The sequence below is a fragment of the Aptenodytes patagonicus genome, chromosome 2, assembly GCF_965638725.1.
Source record: "Aptenodytes patagonicus chromosome 2, bAptPat1.pri.cur, whole genome shotgun sequence".
NCBI lineage: Eukaryota > Metazoa > Chordata > Aves > Sphenisciformes > Spheniscidae > Aptenodytes > Aptenodytes patagonicus.
The window spans coordinates 110,537,087-110,562,811 of NC_134950.1; the positions used below are offsets into that span (position 1 = coordinate 110,537,087).

The 25,725-nt window shown below is 36.2% G+C and overlaps 1 protein-coding gene across 1 annotated transcript in view; it reads right to left on the reverse strand.

The window, feature by feature from the left end:
• Nucleotides 1–25,725, reverse strand: part of CNTNAP2 (contactin associated protein 2) — a 1,225,394-nt gene that overhangs the window by 330,934 nt on the left and 868,735 nt on the right. The window contains exon 13 of the mRNA XM_076330744.1: nt 22,682–22,882. Coding sequence (XP_076186859.1) covers nt 22,682–22,882 — 201 coding nt within the window. The remainder of the gene's footprint in view (nt 1–22,681; nt 22,883–25,725) is intronic.

Genomic DNA, 25,725 nt, shown 5'->3' on the forward strand with positions numbered 1-25,725 from the left:
CAATACATTTTTTAATTTTATTAGGAATTTAATAATGTTTCCACATACTTGGTGATGTACAGTGCTAATGACTAATCAATATGCTTGACTAAATGTTTTTAAAATGCCTAAAGCAAAGTGACAGTTCATTTATCAAAAGAATTTTAACCACACACAGCCTCCAAACAGATTTTTAAATTCATAAAAAATACAGGAATAAAAAAGAAATTCACACTGTTCAGGTTTCTGAATAGGTTCAGCTGTACCACCCTTATATTGTTATCTATCATTATTATAGGCTTTCATGATAAATGCCAAAGTACCATAAATTCTTCATAAATATCAAATCTGTAATTATATATGCTACATTCCTGACAATTTACTTGTGTTTTGACATGAAAACACTATGCTATCGAACAACCCCCACTGTATCCCCTTTATAGTTCATACAGTGATAGGTATTTGTTTTAAAAAATTAGCCACCTGGAAGGTAAAATGATGGGAATTGAACTACACATGAAGATATAATAATTGATTTTGAAGCACTTTTTATAAAGAGTACATCTATTGAATTTGCTTATCTTCTGTTAAAGAAAGCACACAGAAGAGTAGGAAAGTAGCAACATCATAACCTACTACTCATACATCAATGCCAAAGTAACAAAGGATGCTAGATGAAGAAAATCACCTTTGACATTTCATTGAGAGTGCCAGGTCCAGATGAAATAACATTACTAATATTTTTTTATTTTGCTGTGAATATCCCAATAAAAAAATCTCTAGTCTATTCGTAGATAAATACTACTACACTTTGTACATGTGCAACTGATGGATCTAAAAGGTTAAGGCCATTTGTTTCAGTGATCTATAGTTTCAGGTGCCCATTTTGTGCACTCAGGCTACAGCTCTCAATCAGCTTCTGAAAATTAAGTCCAAAGTAACTCAATAGCATTGTGTATCATTCAACCAGAAGAAGTAGTTGGCATCCCACTCATTAACTCTGAAGTGCAACTTATAAACAGTATTTTAGAAATATATGTCCGATATAAATAGGGAAATAAACTTCTGCCAATACATTTGTTCACGCACACACAGAGGCATTAACAGAATGCATTATCACAAGATAACCAATTCAAAAAACTTAAGAGAATTCAGAAAAAGAGTAGTCATTTATATAACATCCACATTACATTTAGATGGAGTATTTTATTCTACAGCTAATGCATATCATAGAATCATAGAATCATAGAATCATTAAGGTTGGAAGAGACCTCCAAGATCTATGCAAGATGAACTTCCTCCTTGGCAAGTAATTCCACTGTGTAATTTTTTCCGTTATCTCAAAAGAATTTGGTACTAGTCAAGGTCCCAGAATAGATACTGATTTGACCTATGTGGACTGTTTTCAAGGAAGACATTTCTCACTGAAAGACGTAACATGGTCATCTGAAATTACACCATGATTTCACTGAATTATCATAGGTGGTGAGAACTGAGGCCAGAGTTTCAAGAAGTCACAGAGGGTTTGTGCTTTCAGGCACTTGTTTGGGTATGGGTTCAAGTACCCCGACCTGGCTCATCCTTGCCACGTGCAAAGGAAGAACTCCTCCATCTAAGTGCATGCAAGGGAAGGGCCACAGATTGGACAAGTAGCTGATCTGCTCTGGAAATCCAGTTATGAGCAGAGACTTCTAGTAGAAAATATGCTTGTATGAGTCAATCATTCTCTTTTCCTGATGCTGCTCATTAAAGCAAGGTCTGGATCCTGTCTGTCCCACCTCCAGATGTCCATACCAACTGCCATAAAAGCCTTTTGCATCTCTGTGATGATTTCATACAAAATGTTATACGCACTGGAGAATCTCTAAGTGGAGACTTTGACAAGGTCTCAGTCAGCCTTGATTAGAACTGGGGACTCTTAGTTGGATTTTTCTTTTCACAAGACTTCCTAAACTATGAGGCATTAGGATATTTAGTAAAAGGAAAAGTCTTTATTCATCATCTTTATTTACCTGTCCTTTTGGAACTTGCTTCTCTGCAACAGCTCACAGGTGTTTCATCTCACCTCTATGAGCTTAGTGAGGACTTACATGGGAGACAAAACTTTGCCCCAGTGGATACTTACACCTTTAATGTTAAATGGAACATGAAACATTAAGAAAAATTCTCTACAACACCTCTTGAAAGTACCTTTCAGCAATGTATAAACCTTGGGTTCCTTGAGGGACATGATGGACCCTGTACCTTTGGTGGATGCTTCAACTACTATGCTATTAAATGAAGGAAGGACACTAGAACTACCCCCCTCCTTTTGTCAGTCAATCTCTTCCATTTCTTTTATGCTATGAGGTTTTTTATTACAGTAATCCAAAACTGAAGTGAACTGTTCTATGTTTGAATGATATATTGTAAAGAAAAACATGAACAAGGAAATAATTCAGACAGTCTAAACTATTTTTTTCTTGATATTTAGATTCAGCTGTCAGGCTGAAAAAAAACATTTAAAAATCAGCAAAATTCTATATGGGAACTAGTCATCAACCTCCACCACAGATGTATAAGAAAGGCAGCACTAAGATCATTTATCTTGTGGAGAGAAATTTGTGATCCTAACTAGTATATTGTCTATTAATTTATATAATGTGCATAAATTACAATAATCTCTCACATGCCTGACAAAATTATGTAGAAATCCCAAAGAAAATTACAACGTTCCAATCATTTACGCAGTAAGAAAATAATGAATTATTTCTTACAATGTACAGTATATTTTCTGTTTCACCCACTTCCTGAGATCTCTTGGAAAACTTCCCTACTGAAATACCCATGCTCTTCACTGCCATCAACATGTTCTCATCAGCTGGAGGGTTAGTCCAGATTTTGCCCAGTCGAGAGGAACTTCTTGGATCAGACTGGTTACAATCAGCATCTGCAGGGAGCATCCTGTCTGCCTGTTCGCTCTTTCTGTCTAAGTGCAGTTGTGGTGGCCAGCCCTGAGTGTCCTCCAGAAAATGTAAGATCTTCCTATGGCATTTTTATCCCAGATCATCTTGTTTCCAGCTTTGCTATAAAATTGTTTGAAGAGACTAATACTACCACTAACAATGCTAGCACTCATATGGTGAAAGGAAAATAAGTGGGTGAGCACTTGTGTTGGAAATACTTGAATATGGTAATTCTGGTAGAAAAACTGCTTTCCTTGTTATGAATCTTTTGATGTTGAAACACTCCCTTCCAGGTTTTGTTTGTTACAACTTCTAAGTCAGAAAGAGCAACATGAAGGCAAAGTTATGTAATTGCATTAGAGGCAGTGGCAGATGTTGCAAACTGTGGTAGAAGCAAAAGAAAAAAAAGGATTAATGGCAATTACAGTAATAACAGAAACAACAGCAGTCAAGTCAGGTGAAGTCAGGCAACAAGAGCAGCAATAAGGAAAGAAGAAAAAATAACAATTATCTTATGAGTTTCTTCCTTTCTCACTAAACAGATGTTCATGAAGCAACCACTTAAACTCCAAGCATTTGAATCAAAGTCTCCTATTAGTAATCATTCATGGATATTACTCGGCAGAAGCAGTCTATGCACAGAAGGAATTATGCAAACCCGAAGTCATTTGTTGGTAGTAGATCCCCTAGTTAAGAGTTGCGCTACTCAACATCATCAGTCTTCTCTAGTTTTCCTTCTGCCTTATTTTAATATAGCTTCTCACTTCATTATCACTACCATGGATGAGGTAAGCTTGGGCTATGAATCAAAAAGGCAAAATAATCAATATGTTTTATGTATGATGTGTTCAAGCATTCCTTGCACTAAGTTGAAAATACAGTTGAAAATACAGTTGGAAAGTTAAAATTATATAACTCAACATACTGAGTTGAAAATATATTAATGTTGTATGTTAGAGAGGCGGTTCCATAGGAGTTCCATATATTCATTCACTGAAAAATTCACTTTTTTTTTTCCCTGTAACATCTGCATAATGCTTCAGCGTTCCGCACTTAAAATCTGTTGTGTTTCACTGAACTGTCTGTCCACAGCTATACCTTCTCCTAGGTGAAGACAGCTGTGAGTACTTGCTCTCTCCTTTTTGCCTCTCCTCAGGACAAATATATAAGGGTATAACCATCTCTGAGTATTTAAGGGATTCATATTTTAGGGATGAGAAAAATTAATTGGTGGGGTGCAAAAAGCAAGGAAAAGAAAAAGGACAAATTAAAAAAAAAAATTAAGGCAGAATATAATTACAATACTAATTAGATTAGTTTTTCAGTAGGAATGGATCATTTAAATAAGAAGAAAACACAATAATGAAAGACTCTACTGTTGGGACGTCTCTTTTACCTGCCAGGCTTTGCTCTGAGAATAGAACTGATAACATCACCGGATTTTTTCTCTCTATCTATAATTCCAATTATTTTATTGTATTGTTATGTTTTATTTGAAGAATGCGCTTTCATGACATTACCAATCTCCCTTTCAGCTTAAATCCCAGTACTACTGCTTTGCAAATTAGAAAGGGTGTTCTGTTTTTTTTTTTAATTTATCCTTAAGAGTGTCCCAAAAAATAACTAAAAGCTATGTAAGTTATTAGCTTATACATTAAACAGTTCTTAATTCATTTTCAACATTTACAAAGATTTGTATGCTTCTTAGTTTTAATGAGGTATTTCTAGGGCAACAACAGCAAATGATGTTGTAAGAACATCTGTTTGTACAAAGGATTAAGTCAAGGCTACTTTGAATAACTCTGATACCTTGTATTTTCAGCCCCCTAAAATTAGTATATTGTACTACCATAAACTTAGAGTCTTTTGAGTGAAATTAATTAAATATATTACATAAAGATATAATGATACTGTTTTCACAATCAATATATGGAGACCTTCAGTCTTTTCAAAGAAAGCAAGGAATAAAGTAATTTAAAAATTGATATTCAGGTATTTTCACAGAATTTTTGTCCCTTAGATTTTCTATTCTCACAACCAATCAGAGTAATTAGAAACTCTGTTTTTCAATATAATGTATTTAGGAAGAAAAGAATATAAAGTACAGCATTACCGTAACAAATCTAAAAGGAAAAGCTGCAAAAACACTGATCTGAGAACCAACATAATATTCAGTGAATTTCTGAATTCATACAAACAGGAGAAAAATATCTGCCTCAAGACTAGCAGCAAACTCCCCAGAGCCCTCATCTAATTCCTATTTGAGTATCTCATGCCTACAAATGCAGTATTATTTGTTTATTTATTTACATATATATGCAAATTTAGCCAACACACTCACACATTACTTCAGCTGAATGTTTATGCAGCTACGCACTAGAAGCCACAGCTAAGAGGCGAGCAAGCGTCTTTTGCATAGTACTTGAAGCCCAGCCAAGTCCCCACTATATGCCTAATCTCTCCACGTGGCCAGTTCTGCAAGCATCCCAGTGGTGGTCGAGAGATGAGCAGAGCTGAGAGGGAAGGTCTGCTCCCTTCCACCGCTACCACAATGTACCAGCTACTCACTTGCCTGAACTCCACACTCTGAAATCATGCAACAGACTGCAATTGTCACTTCCTCCTGGCTTAGTCTTTGCAATACCAGAGCTCATTAGTAAAACCAAGAATACTTAAAAACTGCATAGCTAAAATGGGTCCATAGCATAATCACCCAATTCAATTTTTAAACTAGACTGAAACTAGAAGCAGCAAACTATCTTCATCCTTGAGATTGATAAAAATAAACCTATCCTTAAACCAGAAAGCCTTTGATGTAGTCTTCTATGTTCTCACAACATGGAAAAGTAAATACTTTTGAAAATTTAATTTATAATTGTTTTAAGATTGTTTTACTTACCAAATTGCCCATATGGAAAAGGGAAATGCAACCTCTAATTATGACCACAGAAGAACTGAAATTCCACTGCATGGGTTTTATCAAAGTGGATGGTTCATCTGAAGAGATTTTTTCAAAATTCATACTGATGACATCAGCAGGTTATTAAATATGAAAATTAATTGAGAATATGATTTGTTTTGTTGGGTTATAGGGTTGACTAATCATTGCTAATGATTTTCTGACTAATCCTCTGCTGCAATTGTGGTCCTTGCGCCATATATATTCTTCAGCTATGTATTTGGTCTTGACCAAATGCTATCTCCTGTTATTCAGTATCTGCCTGAATACTACAATCAGACAAATCAGTATTCTGTTGGCAAACATTTTCTTGGCAAGTAAAAACTACAGATTTCTCCTCTTCAATTAATTGCTGTTTGAAAAAGCTCAGCACTTTATTTGTATTGAAATATACAACCATTTTGCACGTCTTAACCGTAGTTATGCATTGATTTCAAATCTCAGATTCAAAGCCTGGTGGGTTGACCTGCCCAGCCCCTAAGCACCCACATAGCCACTAACTCACTCCCCTGCGATGGGCCAGGTGAGAGAACAGGAAGAGCAAGAGTGATAAATCACGTGGTTCGAGATAAAGGTCAGTTTAGTAAGTAAAGAAAAGAAAAAAAAGAATGCAAAGGCAAATCACTCATGATCCCCCTCAAGCAGACCGATGCCCAGCCACTCTCCAAGCAACTGCAAACTTGGAAGTCAGCAACTGCTAACTTGGAAGTCAAACCCTACTCTTTCTTCCTCTACCTCCAGTTTTTATACATGGTATGGAATATGCTTTTGGTCATTTCAGGTATACATTTCAATGTCTATAAATACCTGAAGGGATGGTATAAAGAAGATGGACACAGGCTTTTTTCAGTGGTGCCCAGTGACAGGACCAGAGGCAACGGGCACAAACTGAAACACGAGGCAGTCTCTGAACATCAGGGAACACTGTTTTACTGTGAGGTTGAGCAAGCACTGGCACAGGTTGCCCAGGGAGGTTGTAGAGTCTCCCACTTTGGAGACTTCCAAAAAAGCTGTCTGGAAACAGTCTGGGGCAACTGGCTCTAGGTGGCTTTACTTGAGCAGGGGGTTGGACCAGATGATCTCCAGAGATCCCTTCCAACCCTTCTGTGATTCTATGATTCCGTGAATATTTGCTTTTTCCCACCATGTCTTTTATACTTGGTTTCAATTCCTTAACTGATATTTTTATGAATGCATCTTAAAAAAATAATCCCCCAAACTCACAGTGCTTATGGAAAGGTATCATATCATATGATTTTATACTGCATCATATCTCTAAGCACTATCCTGTGTATCATGATTTTTTTGGTACAGTATGCTTTTTTCTTCTCCGAAGCAATGATGAACACCGTTCTGAAAATGTGTACTGATCTGAGGCAATGATATTGCTTACTGATCGTTGCCTCCCTTAGTATTTCATATCTTGTAATTTTCTCATAAATTACCTGAGGATGTGCTCTATGTTAATGCACACTTCAGTAGCAATCAACCATTTGCATGAACCCATATAAAGATCATTGTACCAATGCTTTTGGCACTATCATTAACATAAATTGCAACCTTTCTAATACAGGTTCTTATTTACAGTTGACAGGATGGAGGAATTAGCCATGTGTTGAGTCATTCCTGATGTAAATCTCCATACTTAATGCTATTTAAAAAACATTTTCCATCCAAAGCATGCTGACCTTTGGCTCTGGTCCAGCATCAAATTCAAACAACAAACTAGAACTTTGCTATAAAATAAATTGGAAGGAAAGACTCTGTAACACCAATACTGAAATGCCAGTATATGTGAATCATTTTGACTACCATACACTTAACATTGTACCGACCAGATTGGAAAATATTATCTCCTGTTTATAGAAATATTTTTATAAAACCACCAAATGTCAGGGCAAGTAAAATAACAGGTTTCCTCTCCTCCCTGTCATTACATATGTTAGGATATGAAACTACTTCTGTCTCCAAACTTGAAAAATAAGCCAAGAGCAAAATTTAGTGCCTGGTCCTTAAAAGCCAACCAAGCTCCCATTAGAGTTGATGAAAAGACAGTTAATTAATTGGCAAATAAACAAGGTCTGTACTTTAAAAACATGATGTTATCAAATGACAGCAACACTTCTGGGTGACCACAGGATGAAGACGGCTGTGCTTGTTCATTAAGGGAAACCATTTTCTTCTGAAATGTGGTATAATTCAATATGCCCTATGGACAGAAATATACTGCATCATAAAGAGTAACTGTAGTAATTTCACCTGGTAATTACCTTAATGAAAATAAATGCCAATAATAATTGCTAGATTTGTTAATAATTCTGATAAATTATGTCCATCTTATTCAAGAAGAAATACAAGTCAAGTAGCAACTATGCCAATGTGCTAACTTGGCATGAGTCTGACCACTGTCAATGTAATGCAACTTGGACCCAATCACTTCTGGTGTCAAAACATCTTTCCCTTCTGAAAACATGGGTTTTAGCTGAAGAAACTGTTCATTGTCAAACTCAGCACATTGTTTAGACCAAAAACAACAATTGAGGGGAAAAAACATAAAAATTATAATTTATTGTTTTATATTTTGCAGTTATTAATTTATATTGATTAGCTGTAAAATGTGAAATATATCATAATTTGACCTGAAGAAGCTGACCTTTTAAAACCAGATTTTTTGAAACATTTGTTCTATTTTTCTTCACTTTTTCCCCCCAACCAAAAATAAATTGCTCACACAGCCTTATATCAGCTGTTGTTGTAGGAGACTAGCAGGTTGGCCAGTTGGTAACCTCAGCGAAGGCAGCCGTGGAAGGTGCCAGCAATGATGATTATATTACAGGCAGCATATGCCCAGTAGGAAGTAGACCGAGACTATCAACTCCTCTTATCTTGATAGCTGAACAGCCACACAGTAAAAATAATTTTGAGGTACTGTTGTTTTGCATGGGCTCTGAAGTGGTTAGACTCAGTATTCCAATATTTTCAAAATTTCCTTTACATGCTAGTTTTCAATTAATAAAACCATTTGTACTACAAACCTTCAAACTTTTTTATCTTCTTCAGTCACAGACTTTGAATTAAATTGGTACAAGTGTTTAAATCAGAGTTAATACTCAAATAGATCAGCTGTCCTTGGCTGAATTCTCTAGGGAAGCTCTAGGGAAGTCACTTTTGGACTGTGCTTGCTTTTTAACTATTTTATTTGGATAATTTAACATCAGAGAGTGAAAAGAGTACAGACCTCCAAGAACATATGAAGAGACTTTTTAGTGCATCCCAAAGCGGAACTCGAGAGTTCATAGCTGTTTAAAGGGCTAGTCCAATTTCAAAACCACTTTAGATTAGGACATATTTCTACAAGTGGCATGTGGTAGTGTGATGTTCTATGTTGATCAAAGCAAATGTGGGTTTACTGTACCCTAGAAGTCATGTGGTGTTTTCTATGAAACTGTAAAGCAGTTAGTTCTAAAATGCTATTGAATAAAAGCAACAGCAGCTCTTTTTTTTCCACACAGTCCAGGACATGCCCAGACACTCAAAGCCATTTTGTTCCTTTTTTTGACCTACAATTTGCTCTGCATTTTCAAAAAGCTTCATTTTTAAAACATAACAAATCCCATTAAAATTAATCAAAACCTGAAAACTGCTTATGTGGCAAATTAACTTTTCATTATTCTACTGATTTCAAGGAATTACACTAGGTGTGACTTTATTCAACTTAGAACTCTGAAGTACTGTCCAATTTTTCCAACTGCATAAAGCTATTCAACCATTTTTAATATTTCACATTTTTACTATTCTGTACCACCTCCATACTTTCTAGAATCCTTCCATACCACTTTTATCCTAATTTCCCCAAACCTAGCTAATATTAGCACATTAGTTTCAATTAAAACAACGCCAATGTGAGAACAAAGTAATTAAGCTCAACAATGATCCCTTCAGTATATTTTTATTGGCTGCCATAAGCCTTTCAGCTACCATATGCAGAGTGATTCAAATTCTCTATCATCTCCTAAAAAGTGAACTATGTTACCCTCTTCCCAAGCAGCTTTCAAATTCCACAATCTCTCCACAGCACTGCTGATGTATCATTTCTTTATCTCCACCCGCTAAACCCCAATTCTTGCTCACTGCCCCTGCTATCATTTAAACCCTTGCCCATCTTCTTCTGAAGAGTCTGAAAACGATGTGAAGAGTGACACAAAAAGAGAGAAGCAGCATCCCAAAACAAATTTTCATAGCTTGAAAAAATGATCAGTGGAAGCAATAAGCCTTCTACATGTATTAATAAGAATTAGTCAGTTAAAAAGCAAACAAGAGAGGAAGAAAGATGTAATCAAAAACATGAGAGAATGGACTTAAAAGAGAATGAAGGAAAAAAAGGCAGAAAAATTAAAAAGCTAAAAATTAACTATATGAAAAACAGCTGTTTTCTTTAGTATTGAAGCTTGCACTATGGAGTATATTTTTTTCTTTACAAAGTTACTATTTAAACACACAACTACAGTTGAAAATTTACAGTGTATATTGTGAATATTTTGAATCCTCCTGAAACACCTATTTTGTGGAAGAGATAACTCTTAAAAATATTTGAACAAGTTTTACTAACAAATTATATATAAAAAAGGAAGTAATATTTTGATCTGTTTGAAAATCCCAATGATAGTGAAACATATGAGTAAAACATAGTAGCAAAATATGAGGGAAAAAACATGAAATAAATTTGTTAGGTTAAGTTTATTTGTAGAAAGAACATCACACAGTAAGAGAACAGACAAAGCATTTCCCTTAAATGTTAAAATGGCCTATTTGTGTAAATATCTATATCCCAGTAAAACTCAATAGCCAGAAGCAAACAAGAATTTGCGTGTTGATAATCCAGGGATTGTAATCTGTATTTAAATTCGATACCAGTTTTTTGTAGGTTAGGCTTTTCATTAGAGAGTAATAATATTGTGTTTTAAATAAAACAGTAAAAGTACAGAAATGACAACTTTATTCATTAATATAGGAGGAATGTGGGGAAGTTCCTGTGTAAAATTTATTCTAGAACTCTTCATCATAGACTCTGGCCATGTGTGGCCTGTTACTGCAGCCCTGTGCACACACATGTACACGCTTAGGTACCCCTCTGGCAATCACTGGTGATACCAAGTTTTGATACATCTTTTCAGACTTTTGTCACATTATTTTTGTATAAGAAAATACATAACAGAACGTAGTCCTACTTTTTCCAGAATGACAGTAACTCCAGTCATTACCATTTCTTAAATTCCTCTTTAAATAATAAATAATCCCTTTAAGTAGATTATTTAAAAGCCAGAGAGAGACAGAGAAGGCTGTTTGCTGTAACTCCCCTTGAACTTCATTCAAAAAACTTATTTCTTATTAATTACAGATTTTGCCTTTTGATACAGAACTCAGCTATTGCTTACTGTCTTGGATAAATTATTATACCAGGAATACACTCGAAAGATGTTCTGTGACTTGCAAACATGCTACTCCTTTAGTTTGTAGGATCATGAGTGATTTACTAAAAGCTTCCGCAAAGTGAAATACAGTCTTCTGGAAAGAATTACGCCTTTGTCTCCATTCTAAGCCACTTGCATATGAAAGTGAGGATGAACTCAACCATGTATGCCATTTTCTCTCTGTTACTCCTGTCGTGCAATGCAAGCGTGTCTTTTGTGGCTTTAGAGGGGGCTTGCACCACTCTTCAGCGGTGCTGAATGGAGCTAAGGGCTCCCAGTGGCCCCCACAGTCCTGACCCCAGGGCATGCAAATCCCAGGAGCCCTGACTGCAAGGGGAGGGTACTTTCTGGAGTGCTTTGCCACTCTGGCCCTTCTCTAATTCCCATTAGAGAACCTATCATAATGACTATGCCTCCACTCCTACCCATGTCCATCCGTTTACCTTGGAAAGATGTCCAGACTTTCAGGGAACAGGGTGGTCAGGTTATTCAGGACATGTCCAGGCTGTATTTGGAGATCAGGGCTCTGAGGAGCAATGCAAATGTTCCTGCCTTGACATGAACACTCAGTTTTACTCTCCCTTAGTTCCCAAACAGGTCAAACCTAGTGCCATGTGCCTGGTGTTTGAAAAGTATTGCTTTTGATTAAGAACAAAATATTTTATGAATCAAAGCACACCTTAAAATGAAAGAGCAGAAGAATGGGGAGATTTATGAACATGGAAAACGACAAACTGAAGATGTCACTATTTTTACTGATGAAATACAGAGGCATTAGGAATAAAAGAGCAGCTAAAAAGATGCTCACCACTCTACTCCAGTGAAATGTCATTAATAATCAGTCTTAATACAGGAGATAGGACTTCAGTAAGGTCCATGTTGTTGCCATTAGTATTACAATGCAATTAATCTGAGAGTAATCTCAAAGAATATCCTGAAGTAGGAGAGAAATTATTTTAAAATTTGTTTTGATTATGCTCAACTTATTTATTCAAGATTTTGTCAGCAAGAAAGTATTGCTATTTCTCAGTTGTTGACAAAGAAGAGGACCTATTCTATTACCATTCCTCAGTCATAACTCCAAGCAAGGATTACAAAGTTTGGGAGACAGAGAAAAAGAATCATTTAGTAGATTGAATTGACAGGAATTTTTTTTGTGTGTTTGCTCTTAAAATATAAACAGATAGTGAATTCCTGATGAAAAGGCATATAATAAAAGGATTACTAAAGTTAGCATGACATTCAAAAAGACAATTGAACCTTTTTCTTTTTCTCTAAGCGTTAGTTCATATAGTTCCACTACTTTGAATAAAAAATGAATCTTGAAAACAGTAATAATATAAACATTGGAATTGCTTATTATTTTTCTTGTGTTCACTGGAATCCATACATGTGGGGGAATGGCTGATTCAGCAAGGCCACGATCTGGTATCGCTGAGCAACCCATGTATCAAAAAGTAACTAATACATGCTAACACAGCAGGATGACCACCGGGACTTCCCCGGACAGAACAAAGAACAATGGGCCGGGTAAACAACTATAACGAAACTGTATCTATAAGGAGGTGAAGTAAGCGGCTAACATGTCCTGCTGCCAACCGCCAATCGAGTAGAAGCAATAAGCGCGTGGACAGTAACTTTAACCCAATCATAGCTTATAATTGAGCGCGTGTACAGCTGTAATTAACCAACCATAGGTTGTTATGAAGCACGTGCCTATAGTAGATAACTATATAAACCCTGTTATATGCATGAATAAAGGCGAATGACCATACTCATATTGGGATCTGTCATTACTCCGGAATCGCAACTCCCGCTCCGCCGTCGACACTGAACAAAGGGAAACTCCGACACATACACAATACAAAACACTAACAGTCAGCCCACAGAGGACACCAAGTGATTTGATGCAATGGCTAACTGGATTATCTTTCTTTTGTCCAATTGTTACTGTACAATACAAAATCTGCACACGAGTCCAAAGAAAACTGGATGTTGACATTGGGATGCTGCATGCAAGCATGGATCAATTTCCTATGCACTTCTCATTGAAGTATATGTGAATATTCAGTTGCTCCACTTTAATAATGAGCCAAGTGGATGTTAGGAAGAAGTTCTGCAGATAAAACCTTAACTTCATCAGAGGAAAGACCTAACTTGCTTTTTGGCAGACTTCCACAGTTTCCACTCATTATCCTTCTTTGTTTTTTCTCTGTTCGCAAAGTCTTGCTGGTGTTACAGGTTTCTTGTACTTGAACATGATTGTGACCAGTGGAGTTGGCCATCAGGCGACAGATCAAGGTGCAGTACTAATCAGAGCAAGAGTCAAGATTTTTTTCGTTCAGTGAGATGAAGCCTGCTCTCTGCTTAGCATGGTAAATGCTGATCTGCGTTGATCGTTAAGTTGTGGCCAGCAATCCTCTCAGTTCCTCAGGACAGCTACATTTAAACACATTTTGCACAGAAATCTTTAAACAAACAAAGCCAAAACTCCCAGTACAAACAAAACAAAACTCTTGTTACTTCCAAATCCCTAACATCTGGAGATTTTGTTAAGGTATTTTTTGATCTGTGGGTGAAAAATGGCAGAGTGGTGCAGAGTATCATCACAGATGAATTATCTTATATGTCTGACAATTTTTTTGGTCTTCTTGCAATTTCAGATTTTCCAGAAAAGAAATTGGTTCAGCATCTCTTCCAAACATTCTTGCTACTTGACATAGTGCTTTGCAAAAAAATGATGAAAACACAGTCCATGCCATAGGGGACAGATGATTAAAAAGAAAAAAAGTTTTGATCTGTTACTTCTGTGTCATTCAAGAGTAACACCACTGTAAATTATATTAAGATTTTACAAAAGTATAAATGAAATCAGAATATGTTACAAATATCAGAAGCAGAGAGACAATAAAACGTCAAAGAGTAAAGGGGAAAGAGAAAAAAGGTAAAAAGAACTTTTGCAATGGACTAATGTTAGCAGAAAGCAGAATTACTGGTTCTTAAGGTGATGGGAGAAAAGATTCTGTTTAATAGTGCAGCATGTTCTAAAATACAAACATTTTTGTGGACACAATTTAAACTTGATACAATAGATTTGTTATAGCTATTAATCTATGCAAGTGCTTTGGTAGCTTGACAGATACTAAATATGTCTTGAATTTATGAGTTAGTAAGATCTATCCTATAAGTTACATGTATCTAATTGCCTATCTGCAGTTTAAACAAAACATTATCATTGCTGTTGTGGCAATGCACAGGATCGTAACAAGCTGCAGGTGAAACCCCACTATTAGTTGTGGAGCATATGTTTGCTTTACAGAGTCCGTGCTGACTACTAAAACATTCCAGCTATTTCTGCAAAGCAGCATTGGGGTAGGCTTCCAACAGAAACTAGTATAATGGGTCTTTTCTAGGGTCACTGAGATAGCAGCGTGTACTAACCAGCTGCCACTTTCTGAAACTGATGACAGTTTAGAAGCTAAGTTGGTAACTGATTCCACATCTTTAGCTGCTGCTTCTGAAATGCTGGACTGCATTTCAATCTTCTGCATCTTGTTAGCAGCTCTATCTTCATCATTGCACTGGCCAACAAACGCCCAGATTCAAAGTTTAATTTCCACCAGTAGATATGGTAAGCAACCTTTCTTTTTTTTTTTTTTTAAATCTGCAGATCCATTTTTCCAGAAAACATGGTTATTGATTTTTTATTCCAATTCCTATTAATCAAGTGAAATATCTTTCCCACTCCTTATTCCAAGAATCTAAGGAAATGATCATGAATCGTTTTTGCTGGCCACACAAATTCCTTGAAAATAGAAGTTACTGTCCATATGCCAGTAAAATCTGTCTCTCTTACAGAAAATCAGAGATTAATTGAGTTTTTTCATCTTCTCACATTGAGCAAATCTCACATAACAAAATATTTAAAAAGATAAATTGAAAAAGGAACTTGTTGAAGTAATTCCTTCTAAGAAGTGATCATTATCTGGAGGCCATCTCCTTCTATATAAATTTCTGTATGTATATGGATTTCCACAAGGAAATCTACAGGTACGTATGGCTGATGCCACAAGCGCATAAAGGCACAAAAGTTCAAGGGGACAATGCACTCTCCTCCCCCAGATTATAATAGCAATGACATTACGTGAACCTGATTTTAAAATATGTTGTATTTTTTGCATACTCCCTTTAACCTTTAGTAAACCTCTGTCCTCATACACACTCAGGCCATATTGGCTGGTCTAAGTGACACTGTTTTAACATTAGCAAATTTATATAGGCAGAGTATGAAATCATTGAAGGGGATTCATGGAAAGAATGGATTATATTATAGAGAAAACGTGGAAAAGTAGGGAAAATGTATGCAGAATTATTCACAAGGTGAAAAGGGGAAACTATTTCAGGCACTCAGTTTCAGAGACAATTCAGAAAAACATTTTAATAGACTGATTTGATAAATAACATCAAGCATGCATACATACATAAAAAGTGCAGTAAAAAACCATACGCAAACATACTCCTGGAATAAGATGTCTTTCGGGCTGTTCATACTTCAAATAGCCACACATATGTTAGTAATCACACCATATCCATTCACAAGTTCATATACATTCTGCTGTGTTCCAGAGGTTTATCTGACGGACTCACTATGAAAAACATGTATGATATAAGGGTTGTTATATACATAGTTTCAGTACTTCCAAACTCCACACATTAACTAAACACTGTTTAAAGAGGCTCCTGAGAAGCAGAAAAGGCTTTCCAAATGTAAAACCTAACGTAGAAGGGACAGCTCAATGCCCCAGGCTGTCAGCTGGGAAAGCTCGGGTTAGAATTTAGGAAAGCCTACCTATAACCTTCAGACAACTGGTAAAAGTCACAGCCTCAAGAAATTAAACAGTATCATCTCATCCATGAAAACAGGGCAGGCAACGTTTCAATAATAGTTGAACACTTGTCTTCTTATAAGGCAACACAGGGTAATGAAGAAAAGGCCAAGAGAAGCCTGTAACACAGTAAGGAATGGAGCTCTGTCTGATGATCCTTTTGTTTTATGCACTGGAAAGTACCATCTTCTCTTAATTGCATATCTTTAGCTAGATTCTTCATAGAATTGTTTATGACACACATTCATCTCAGGAATGGGAATGAAAAAAGAAACAGTGGATATTTTTACCGCATATTTGAATAAGAAAAAATACTCAGAGTAATGTGAATGCATTTAGGATATGTGTGAAAGAGAAATTCTTGTCAAGATACACAATGATACACCATCTAGATCCATTTTGTCTGAGAAATTAATAAAATAATCTGTTTTGGTCATTCATCAAGAAAGATTACTTTCCCCCAGAACAACCTGGGTTCATGAAGAAGCAGTATCTGTGACTTTCTGTGAAAACAATAACCATGAATGGTTTTGAACAGTTTTTATAAAACAGGATTCAGTACAAACAGAGGAGTAATTATTGCCTTCCTCTATCTTTCTTTCAAGAAATAAAGATTGTGAATCTTTTCCTGTAATAGGCAAAGCACATTTACGGAGAGAGTGGGTATGAGAAACAACCTGGTTGGAACATTCTGCTATAACTGCAAAGTTAAAACTCAAATGGACCACTTTTTCTTAAAAAGACATAGCAAAGAAACTAGGGCTTACAGCACTGCAGTTACACTTTCCATAGAGGATTTCTAATCCTCACAAAGCGCTTATCAGCTGTTATTATTTCTAACAAACACTGAAGAAACGCAGCCTTTTTCACTTATTGATACTGGATTAAGTCTAATTCCTACACAACAGCAAAGATAACTTGGAAAATTAGCAAAAATAGTTCACCAGCTAAAAGTATGATGACAATAACGTGAAACTAAGAGACTCAGTGATCACAGTATCAAAAAACCTCAAAGGAATTGCTAAGAGACAAGCAAAGGTGCGGAGTGAAACAATGACATGAGAGAAGGGTGTATTAATAATGGACTGGGAAAAAAATGACCTCTCAACTAACCATTTACCTACCTAACATTTACCTAGGAGGACTGATATGTATTTCATGAGAGACATTTAACCTGTGAATTAATGTCTGCTTCAGTTCTATAGCAACATGACAACGACTAAGGAAAAAAGAAATCTCCAAAAGCTGTTGGTTTCCACTTCTAGGACATGTTGATCAGAGCGGAGAAAGGACATTGTTTCTGTTAACCTTGTGCTTGAAAAATCACTAGAAGTTGAAATCAGCTTTTCTAGAACACTGACAGAGAAGAAGGGATCAATCAATAAATTTCTGAAGGTTGGACAAGATACATGAAAGCTTACGGGCATGTTTTCTGAAAGAACATTGAGAATTGAAGCCTGAGCAAGTTTTGGAGCAGCTTCCGTCATCACTGTAGGACTGCAGAAATCCCATTCCTCTCTCAGACTCTTTTTGAAAAACTCTTATTAAGCAGGAATTATATCTGCAACTAGCATTCTAGATCAGTTAATGTCCAGCGATGTGAAAGTTTATATATTAAGTTCTGATTTGGATGACTACTTAGGAAAAATACCATATTGCGATTTTTAACTTTGTTTTTATCTCAGTCTACCCATAAATCTTATTTACTACTGTTATTACAATTGCTTTACTGTAACTAAAACAACAAAACAGCAAATTAAGTTTTCTGTTTCACCTGTTAAACTCCTGAATTCATGAAGCTGCTGTCTCATTTCCTCCAAAGACAAACAGGCATGAAACAGTAATTCATGTACTGCAGTAACTCTGCTTTATGCTTTTCGTATGCTGCCTGCAGGCACAGTGAATAGGAATAAAAATTGGAACACAACACCAACAGATCTTGTTCTGTTCTCTGTATCTATGCTTTTAGCTCCCACACTCTGATTATTTTTACAGCTCCTACAGCTCTGGGAAATGACAGACTCACAGATACTGTGAACGCAGCAGCCCTCCTCCCTTCAGGGTCTCATTCCCAGGGTGAAGGGAAGAATGGCAGAACCAGCATGCTGTTCCCTCCCCATTTCAGAGGCTGAAACCAGTGGCCCATGGAGAATTTCATACCAAGGAAGTCACAAGCAGGTGTTATTAAGAAGTCTAATGACAAATGTGGATGAAGATATATAATTTTGTTAACTAACATTCTGCATTCTGTCAGTATATTGTATCACTGTCCTCTATATCACTTTGTTTCTTACAGCAAAGAAGGGAAGCTTCTTCCTATTGTGATTCAACTTTCCTATTGGCAAAGTGATTCTATATCCTGCATTCCCTTTTTCCTTCTTGTTAACCAGTGGGCACAAAAGAACTTTCTTCTATCTCCAAGTTCCTGTTTGCAAATGAGGGAAATGTCCTACCTCCTCCCATACTAACTGGAAAGTGTATGGGCATCGAGAACTCGGAAAACAGCTAGCTTTCTGCATGTTCTCAGTACTAAACATATCATTATCTTCTCAAAATGGAAGTTTCCAAGGAAACAAGAAGAAAAGAGGATATGAGAAATGTAAATGTAAAAAAGCAAAACAAAATGAAAAGTCTGGTGTTTATTTCTTTTTCAAATTTACATATAAACTGTTATTAAGTTGTAATTATGATCCATGGACTTATCACTTCATTCATTTATTAACAGTAATAGTTACTTGGATTGTCAAGATCAAGCCTCTATCATGCTAACTGCATATTCACAAAGGAATTCCTGTTCTAAAAAACGTATTATCTAAATAGACAATATAGACAATAAGAAGCATCAGCCTTATGTTGACTGAATTAAAAAAAAAAAAAAAAATTGTTAAAGTCATAGAGGAAAACTGTATCAGAGTCAGGAACCGAACACAGATCTCCTCAGTATGTAGTTAATTGACATAAAGACAGTGAGACAACTGCATCCACTGCAGGCTCCCTGCTTGAAAATGGCTTTCCCAAAAATTTACAATGTACCTATAGTTTTATTGTTTATTATGATAACATGATGTATCTTCAGCAGAGGTGTGTGGTTTTGTGCTTTCTTAAGAAAGTCACCAAACTATCTTGACTAATGTTTTGTAATTTTGACTAATTTTTTTTTAGTCAAAATTACGAAATAACCAAACCCAAAACAGTAATGAAGGAAAATTGCATTTCCAGATAGTCTTTACTTACTACTAGACAAAGACCGTTCATCCAGCTTTGAGCAGAAAATTGGACCAGATGACCTTCTGCAGTCCCTTCAAACCTGAATTATTCTATAATCTTATGAGATTCCTGTTTTCGGGTATGTTTTCAGAAATCACTTATGATTTAATTTACATGGAACATCTTATTACTAGCTTCCCTCAGACATAAGTGGAAAGGCAATGGCATTGTGACCTGTAAAATCACTCCCAATCCCTATTGTTGGCAATGATTTTAATCTGTTCTCTGGGATGTACATGTTATTTTGCTTGGATGAAAGCCCGTGATTAACAAAAGAAAGACATGGAGGAATAAAGACTCAAAGTCTAAAACTCATAACAGAAGAATGAGAATTCTTAGTTTGTACAGAATGCTTTTCATGTGTCACTCTCAAAGCACGTGACAATGAGAATTCTTTGACCACTGTGCCTGCAGCCAAAAAACCCTACAACAAAACAGGTTTATTAATATGAAGGTTTTCCTCAAACAGCATTTTGATGCAGTTTTCACTGCATAAAAAAACCCCTATTTAAGCTAATATTAGCAGCAGAACATATATTAGTGCAATTGTATATGCCTTTACCTTGTCAGGAAATGCATAACTAAGAGCAGCAAAAGCTATAGTTCACTGATGGCTAGTTAATTACTTGTCATTAATAGATCAATAAACAGCTTCAATCCTGATTTGTTTAAATATGTTAACTGAGTAATTTCTCCCTGAGAAGGAATCATGTTGTAAAGTGATGTGATCCACAGGAGGCAAAAAGATGAAAAAGCTGACTTGCTGCACTGTCTTCTCCATTTTCTCTGTTCTCTTTGATGCAATTTAAAACAAAAGGACTAGTCTATTCTAAGTGGTTATTTAAACATCTGAAAAGTGTAAAGGAAAAGTTCTGACCGAGAAAAGCACCTGTGGCCAAGGCCACAAATGCTATCCTCATCCCATGGAGTCTATAGAGGTTTTACCACTGGCTTCAATACAAACAGGATTCCACTTCCTGAGGAATAAAAAAATGTCGATTTTTTTTCATTTCCTTGTGTGGGCAACATACTGCAATGATTTATATAGAAAGCTCTGTGGTGAAAGAAGCCACATGAGTCCTTGGAGCTGTGCTGTGAGAGGGACAAGGTGTCATAATATATTTAGCAAATAAGGCTATTCTCAAAAAAAAAAAAAAAAAGAAAAAGAAACAGAGAAAGATATGAAAAAGTAGTTCTTCAGCTTAGAAGCCATAGACTGAAGCCAAGAAGACATAGCTTAGAAAGAAAATGTATTGTCCTCTTCCCCACTAACACACAACTCACTGCTGTGCTATGTGTAAAAACCATTACAGGTGTTATACAAACACTGCAGTGTGATTTTTTTGTTAATGTCTAGGTTAAAATGATCTGCATTTGTTGTTTCTTTCTCTCACTTAAAGGGAAAAAGCCCCACCTCATAGAATATCTCTGGAAACACTTTCCAGACCAAAAAACTGGCTTATAAAGAGTTTCTAAGAGAATTGATCTTTCCATATAAAAGGTGAAAATGTGAAGAAAGAGGTATTTGCAAAATACACCCAAACATTTCTAAGAAGCTTAAAAATGCAAATATCTGGAATTGATTATTCCTTAAAGAAATTTTTAGTAAGTTATTATTTGGTGTGCTGCTTAATTGTTCTTTTAAATCTAGAAGCTAGGGCAAACATCTGCAATTACAGTATATATTTCTTTTATTATAATATAAATATATATTAACAAGTACAATTTGGTCCTGAAATAATAGTCTTATATATTTAAAGAAGGAGAATCTAACACTGTACTCTGTGTAAACTATGAACTTTCTATGCACATTGTCTCCAGCTTCATCCTTAAGTAAATTCGTCTTCTAAATGCCTGCCCAAAGATACATCCACATGCTACTTTTCCGAAGCATATGCAAGCAGGGAGCTTGTATCCATCAGCAGAATCTAATCACAATACTTCTAGTTACGAACATGATTCAGGATCCCATACATTAAGGCCCAAGAAAGGAGAAATAATTTTCCACTTTGCAGAGTCTCTGTGCTATGCTAAATTAAGCAAAATAATAGCAACAGAGACAAACCATGCATTAGAAATAGTTCGAAAACAGCAGGGAGGAGGGAGAGGAGTAACAAGCATTACAGTATCTATTAACTAACGGAAAGCTTATGGAAATAAGGATAAGAGGCACTTGCATGCCAAATGAATCCTTATCTATAGCACCATAAGAAAATATACCAAAATAAATTCATGAGGGGAAGCAGCTTAAAGTATAACACTGTAAGCATCCAGCCATTAGTTTCATCTGAAATGTATTTTAATTGCTCCTATCACAATGAACTCATTTCACAATCACGAAAATGTGTTATGTGTTTCCACTTATAACCCAGTCCTCGTTAAGTACCATTAAAGATTTCTTTAACATCACATGCTATCGTACACAATTAGAGCATAGATAAAGTACTAGGTGCATATTAAAAGAGTTTCTAAAACTGAATTCCTTCTTTATGTGCTGTTTTACTGGTTCTGGAACAACTAATACTTTTGTCTTTATCAGTTACAGGTAAGACTTGTTGAGGAGGCACGTATAGCAAGCAGTACTAGGACTGTTCTCTTCCAGTAAAGCTACACAGCAAAAGGAGAAACTTATAATGAATCTCCTTGTAGGTAATAGCATATCATATTTCTCATACAACCACATTACTGACCATGCGAATCTCTACAATGTGTAAGGCATCTGATTACCCACAAATACTCTGTGTTTAAGAAACTCTTCCAGAGATATTGGAAAATTCCAACACTCATTCAGCCAGTGCCCTTGCTGACTGTAGCATATGAAAACTGACAACCAGAAAACCAGGATAAAGTTCAAAGCAATATTTCAATGCCTCTATTGATTAAACTCTCAGTTACCCTGTTTACCAAAAGCCTCCTGCTTTAAGGAGCAACAGATCTGAGAGAACACACAGATTTGTGGTGCAACAAAATTCATTTTAGTAGTAAGCAAACAGGCAAAATTTTCTAAGAAAATAGTTTCTTCTGTATTTTCAATTATTTACCTCTGTGAACTTTAATGAAGGAGAACAAAGAAGTATGTTCACTGAATGGACAGCTCTAACAGCAATTCCTGTTGAATTGTTCAGATAAAGTTGTTTAACACTGTATTTAATTGATATCCTATTCTCAGCCTACCTGGTGTATTCAGCAGTCGGGACATCTTGCAAGAATAGGAGATAAACTGCTCGCAGTATTCAGCACTACTGGTAATGGCAGAAATCTGGTCCATCGTTGCACTGTAGTTGAGCTGCAGTACAGATAACTTCTCCAGGCTGTTGCCTCCCACAGAAGTCTGCATTTGCAGATCATGGTACACAGTTGTCCATACTTTATCCTCTGAAAGAGAGGAGAAAAAGACAAGACAAGAATTGGTAAAAGACAGAGAGTGGAACTGAATTAAAATAAATCTAGGCCTTTGACAAAAGATAAAAATGTTCTGCAAGATATTTTTTGAGGGGGTACTGGGGAACAAGGGCATTGCACATGAAAAGTCATCATGTGAGAACATAGTTCCAACAACTATGAACTGATGAAAGGAAGAAACCCTGATTATCTTTGTAGTTTTGATAACCAATATACTGTGTGAGGAGACTTCCTTGAACAACTGATGCTGATATCGACATGCAACTAATAAGGATTAGCTTTGATCAGAAATTGATTGGAAGGACACAAGGCTGATGTACTAAAGATTCAAGGTTTCTATGTGAGGAAAATTCACTGTGCATGGTAAGTTGGTGTGGGCTGGAGAGCAACGCTGCTTTGCAGTACTGTAACAACAGGGATACACCAGATTCTTATGTGATTACACCATTTAGTGATTAATACTGAAAACACTGCAGTTTATCAAGGTTTCCACATTTTTACCCAAGCTGTGTTCCTAGGGTAAACCAAAATTACTGCTTATTGAGACCTGAATATTTTACAATAGCAGCACCATATGACCTCATTGACTGTGGTTATGGTACGGATATCAACGTAAGAAATAATTGAAGTAGAAGACAATGGAAATACAAAAGCTTCTGTTTAGTTGTGAAAAGACAAAAGGAAGGGGAAGGACAACCTCATTTTGGTGATAAGAAATATAGCAGCATTGGCTGAATCTCAACACTTCCCACAGACTAGTGCACATGCAAAAAGTATGTAATATCCAGCCTACAACAGGCTCTGTATACATTATACTGCTTTAAAGTACTGAACAGCGAGTCACTAGAAGTGTTACTGTGTGCCATTTGTCAGTAGTTACCAGAGGAGATTTAAAATGAGATATCATAATAATCAAACAACACACTCCACACTGCTCTTGTTGGAAGATTTGTGGAAGTTGGAAGGTAGATTAGAAAGGAAATAAAGAAAAGGCACAAAAATTCTCCTGTTATAGACCAACTATTACTTTTTCTTAGAGGGACATTCCACAGAACCAAAATGAAAAATATATTATATGAGAAAGAGATACAGTTTCAGAATTAAGACAATGAAGATTCAGTTAATATTAGTGATACTGTGTTCCTGTAAGAATACTATTCTATCACTTAGGTGTGAAGAACTTTTAAATTCAAGTTGACTAGCTACCAGTGCAAAAAAACACTATCTCAGCTGATACTTTCTACTCATAGTGTCCATCTCAAATAGCCAAGGATTGAAATAGGTCAATCCTCCTCTGTGTTACTATGAAAGACTGACAGCAAATAAACCCCAGAAAATTATCTTTTTTCTATAGATTATCCTTTAGCATATTACCACAAAGCTTCCTAGAAGTTCAGGTTTTTTCACTAATATTTATCATGTATAGTTCTTTCACATTTTAAGTTGTTTTTCTGTTTTTCTTTTAAATTTTCTTTCTGCTGTTTTATATACTTCTACTACTGAGGGACAAGTCAAAGCAACGTGTCTTGGAATTGGAATAGGAAATGCGGAACTTTAAAAAAAATCTGTAAGAATCTATTCTGGTGCCTTGAACTGGCTTGCACAAAAGCCCTGTTTCCTGGATGAGCCAGCCAGGCCGTTGCCCCAGACGGTTCAGCTGTTCCTGTAGAGCAACACCAATGACCACAGTCGTCCTTCCAGAGATGCAGAGACGAAAACATGCCGTGCTGCTAACTTTGCTGAATTTATCACAAAAACGGATTCTCCAGGGAGATCATCTGGCAGTTTCAGAGACTACTAATTCACCTGACAGATGTGTCTTACAGCAATAAAAACCATAAAATGTAGTACATAGCAGTATGTTTTCAATTCATCTATGTAAATCTCATACCTGTTAATGCAAATCTCTGAGTCATTCCAAAACTTGTGGCCCAATACCGTGCTTCAGTATTTGAACTACATGAAAAATACTTTGATAAACCGAGGCATACTCAAAAGTGCTTCAGTACTTCTTCACGAAGTTCACAGAAATGTGCTTACATACACTGATGAGTTTTGGGTGCAACCCAGAGTAAAGTTATCTTTCCATGTTATGATTATGATTATTCTTATCTCCAGGACTCTGTACTCCACCTTCTTTTCCAGTCTTAATTTTCACTGCATAGTGTCAGGCTATTTTGGATTACATGGAGTCATGTGGACCCATGTGTTTGTAACTGATATGGTGCAAGTCTTTCTAATCAAATGTTTGGAGATAAGGTAAGCAAAGCAGACGGATCCTCCACAGGGAGTATGCATCACTAGCCAAATGAGATGAAATTCAGCAGGTGATGCAAGATGGTTATTATTTTAATATTCATATCCTTAGTCCAAAGCTCTATATCAAACACTCTATATTCTTGCACCAAGAAAAAAAAATAATTAAAAAAAAAAGCAGGGGAAAAGAAGAAGGGGAATTCTTATTTCTGTATTGCTTTAATCCCACTCCCAAGTACCAAGGAAAAATTTATAATTGTCACCTGTCAAGTTATACAGAGAATACCACACAGTTTTGTTGAGAGCCTGGGGTGGAAGTTTACTGCAGATTCATTTTCAAGAAAGGACTGAGATAGTTTATACGTTCACTGAGACCAATGTCTCATTTTTGGCAGAAAACACTGTACATGTAAGAGCTCTAATGTGTTAGTAAGGCATGTACTAGGCCAGTTAGAGCCTTATCTTGGATTTCTGTGGCAGCAAAGACCCCTAGACTAGCCATTAGGAAGCCATAGTAATGTCATTAGCAATAGGAGTAGCGTTAGGCAGCTGTGAAGGGC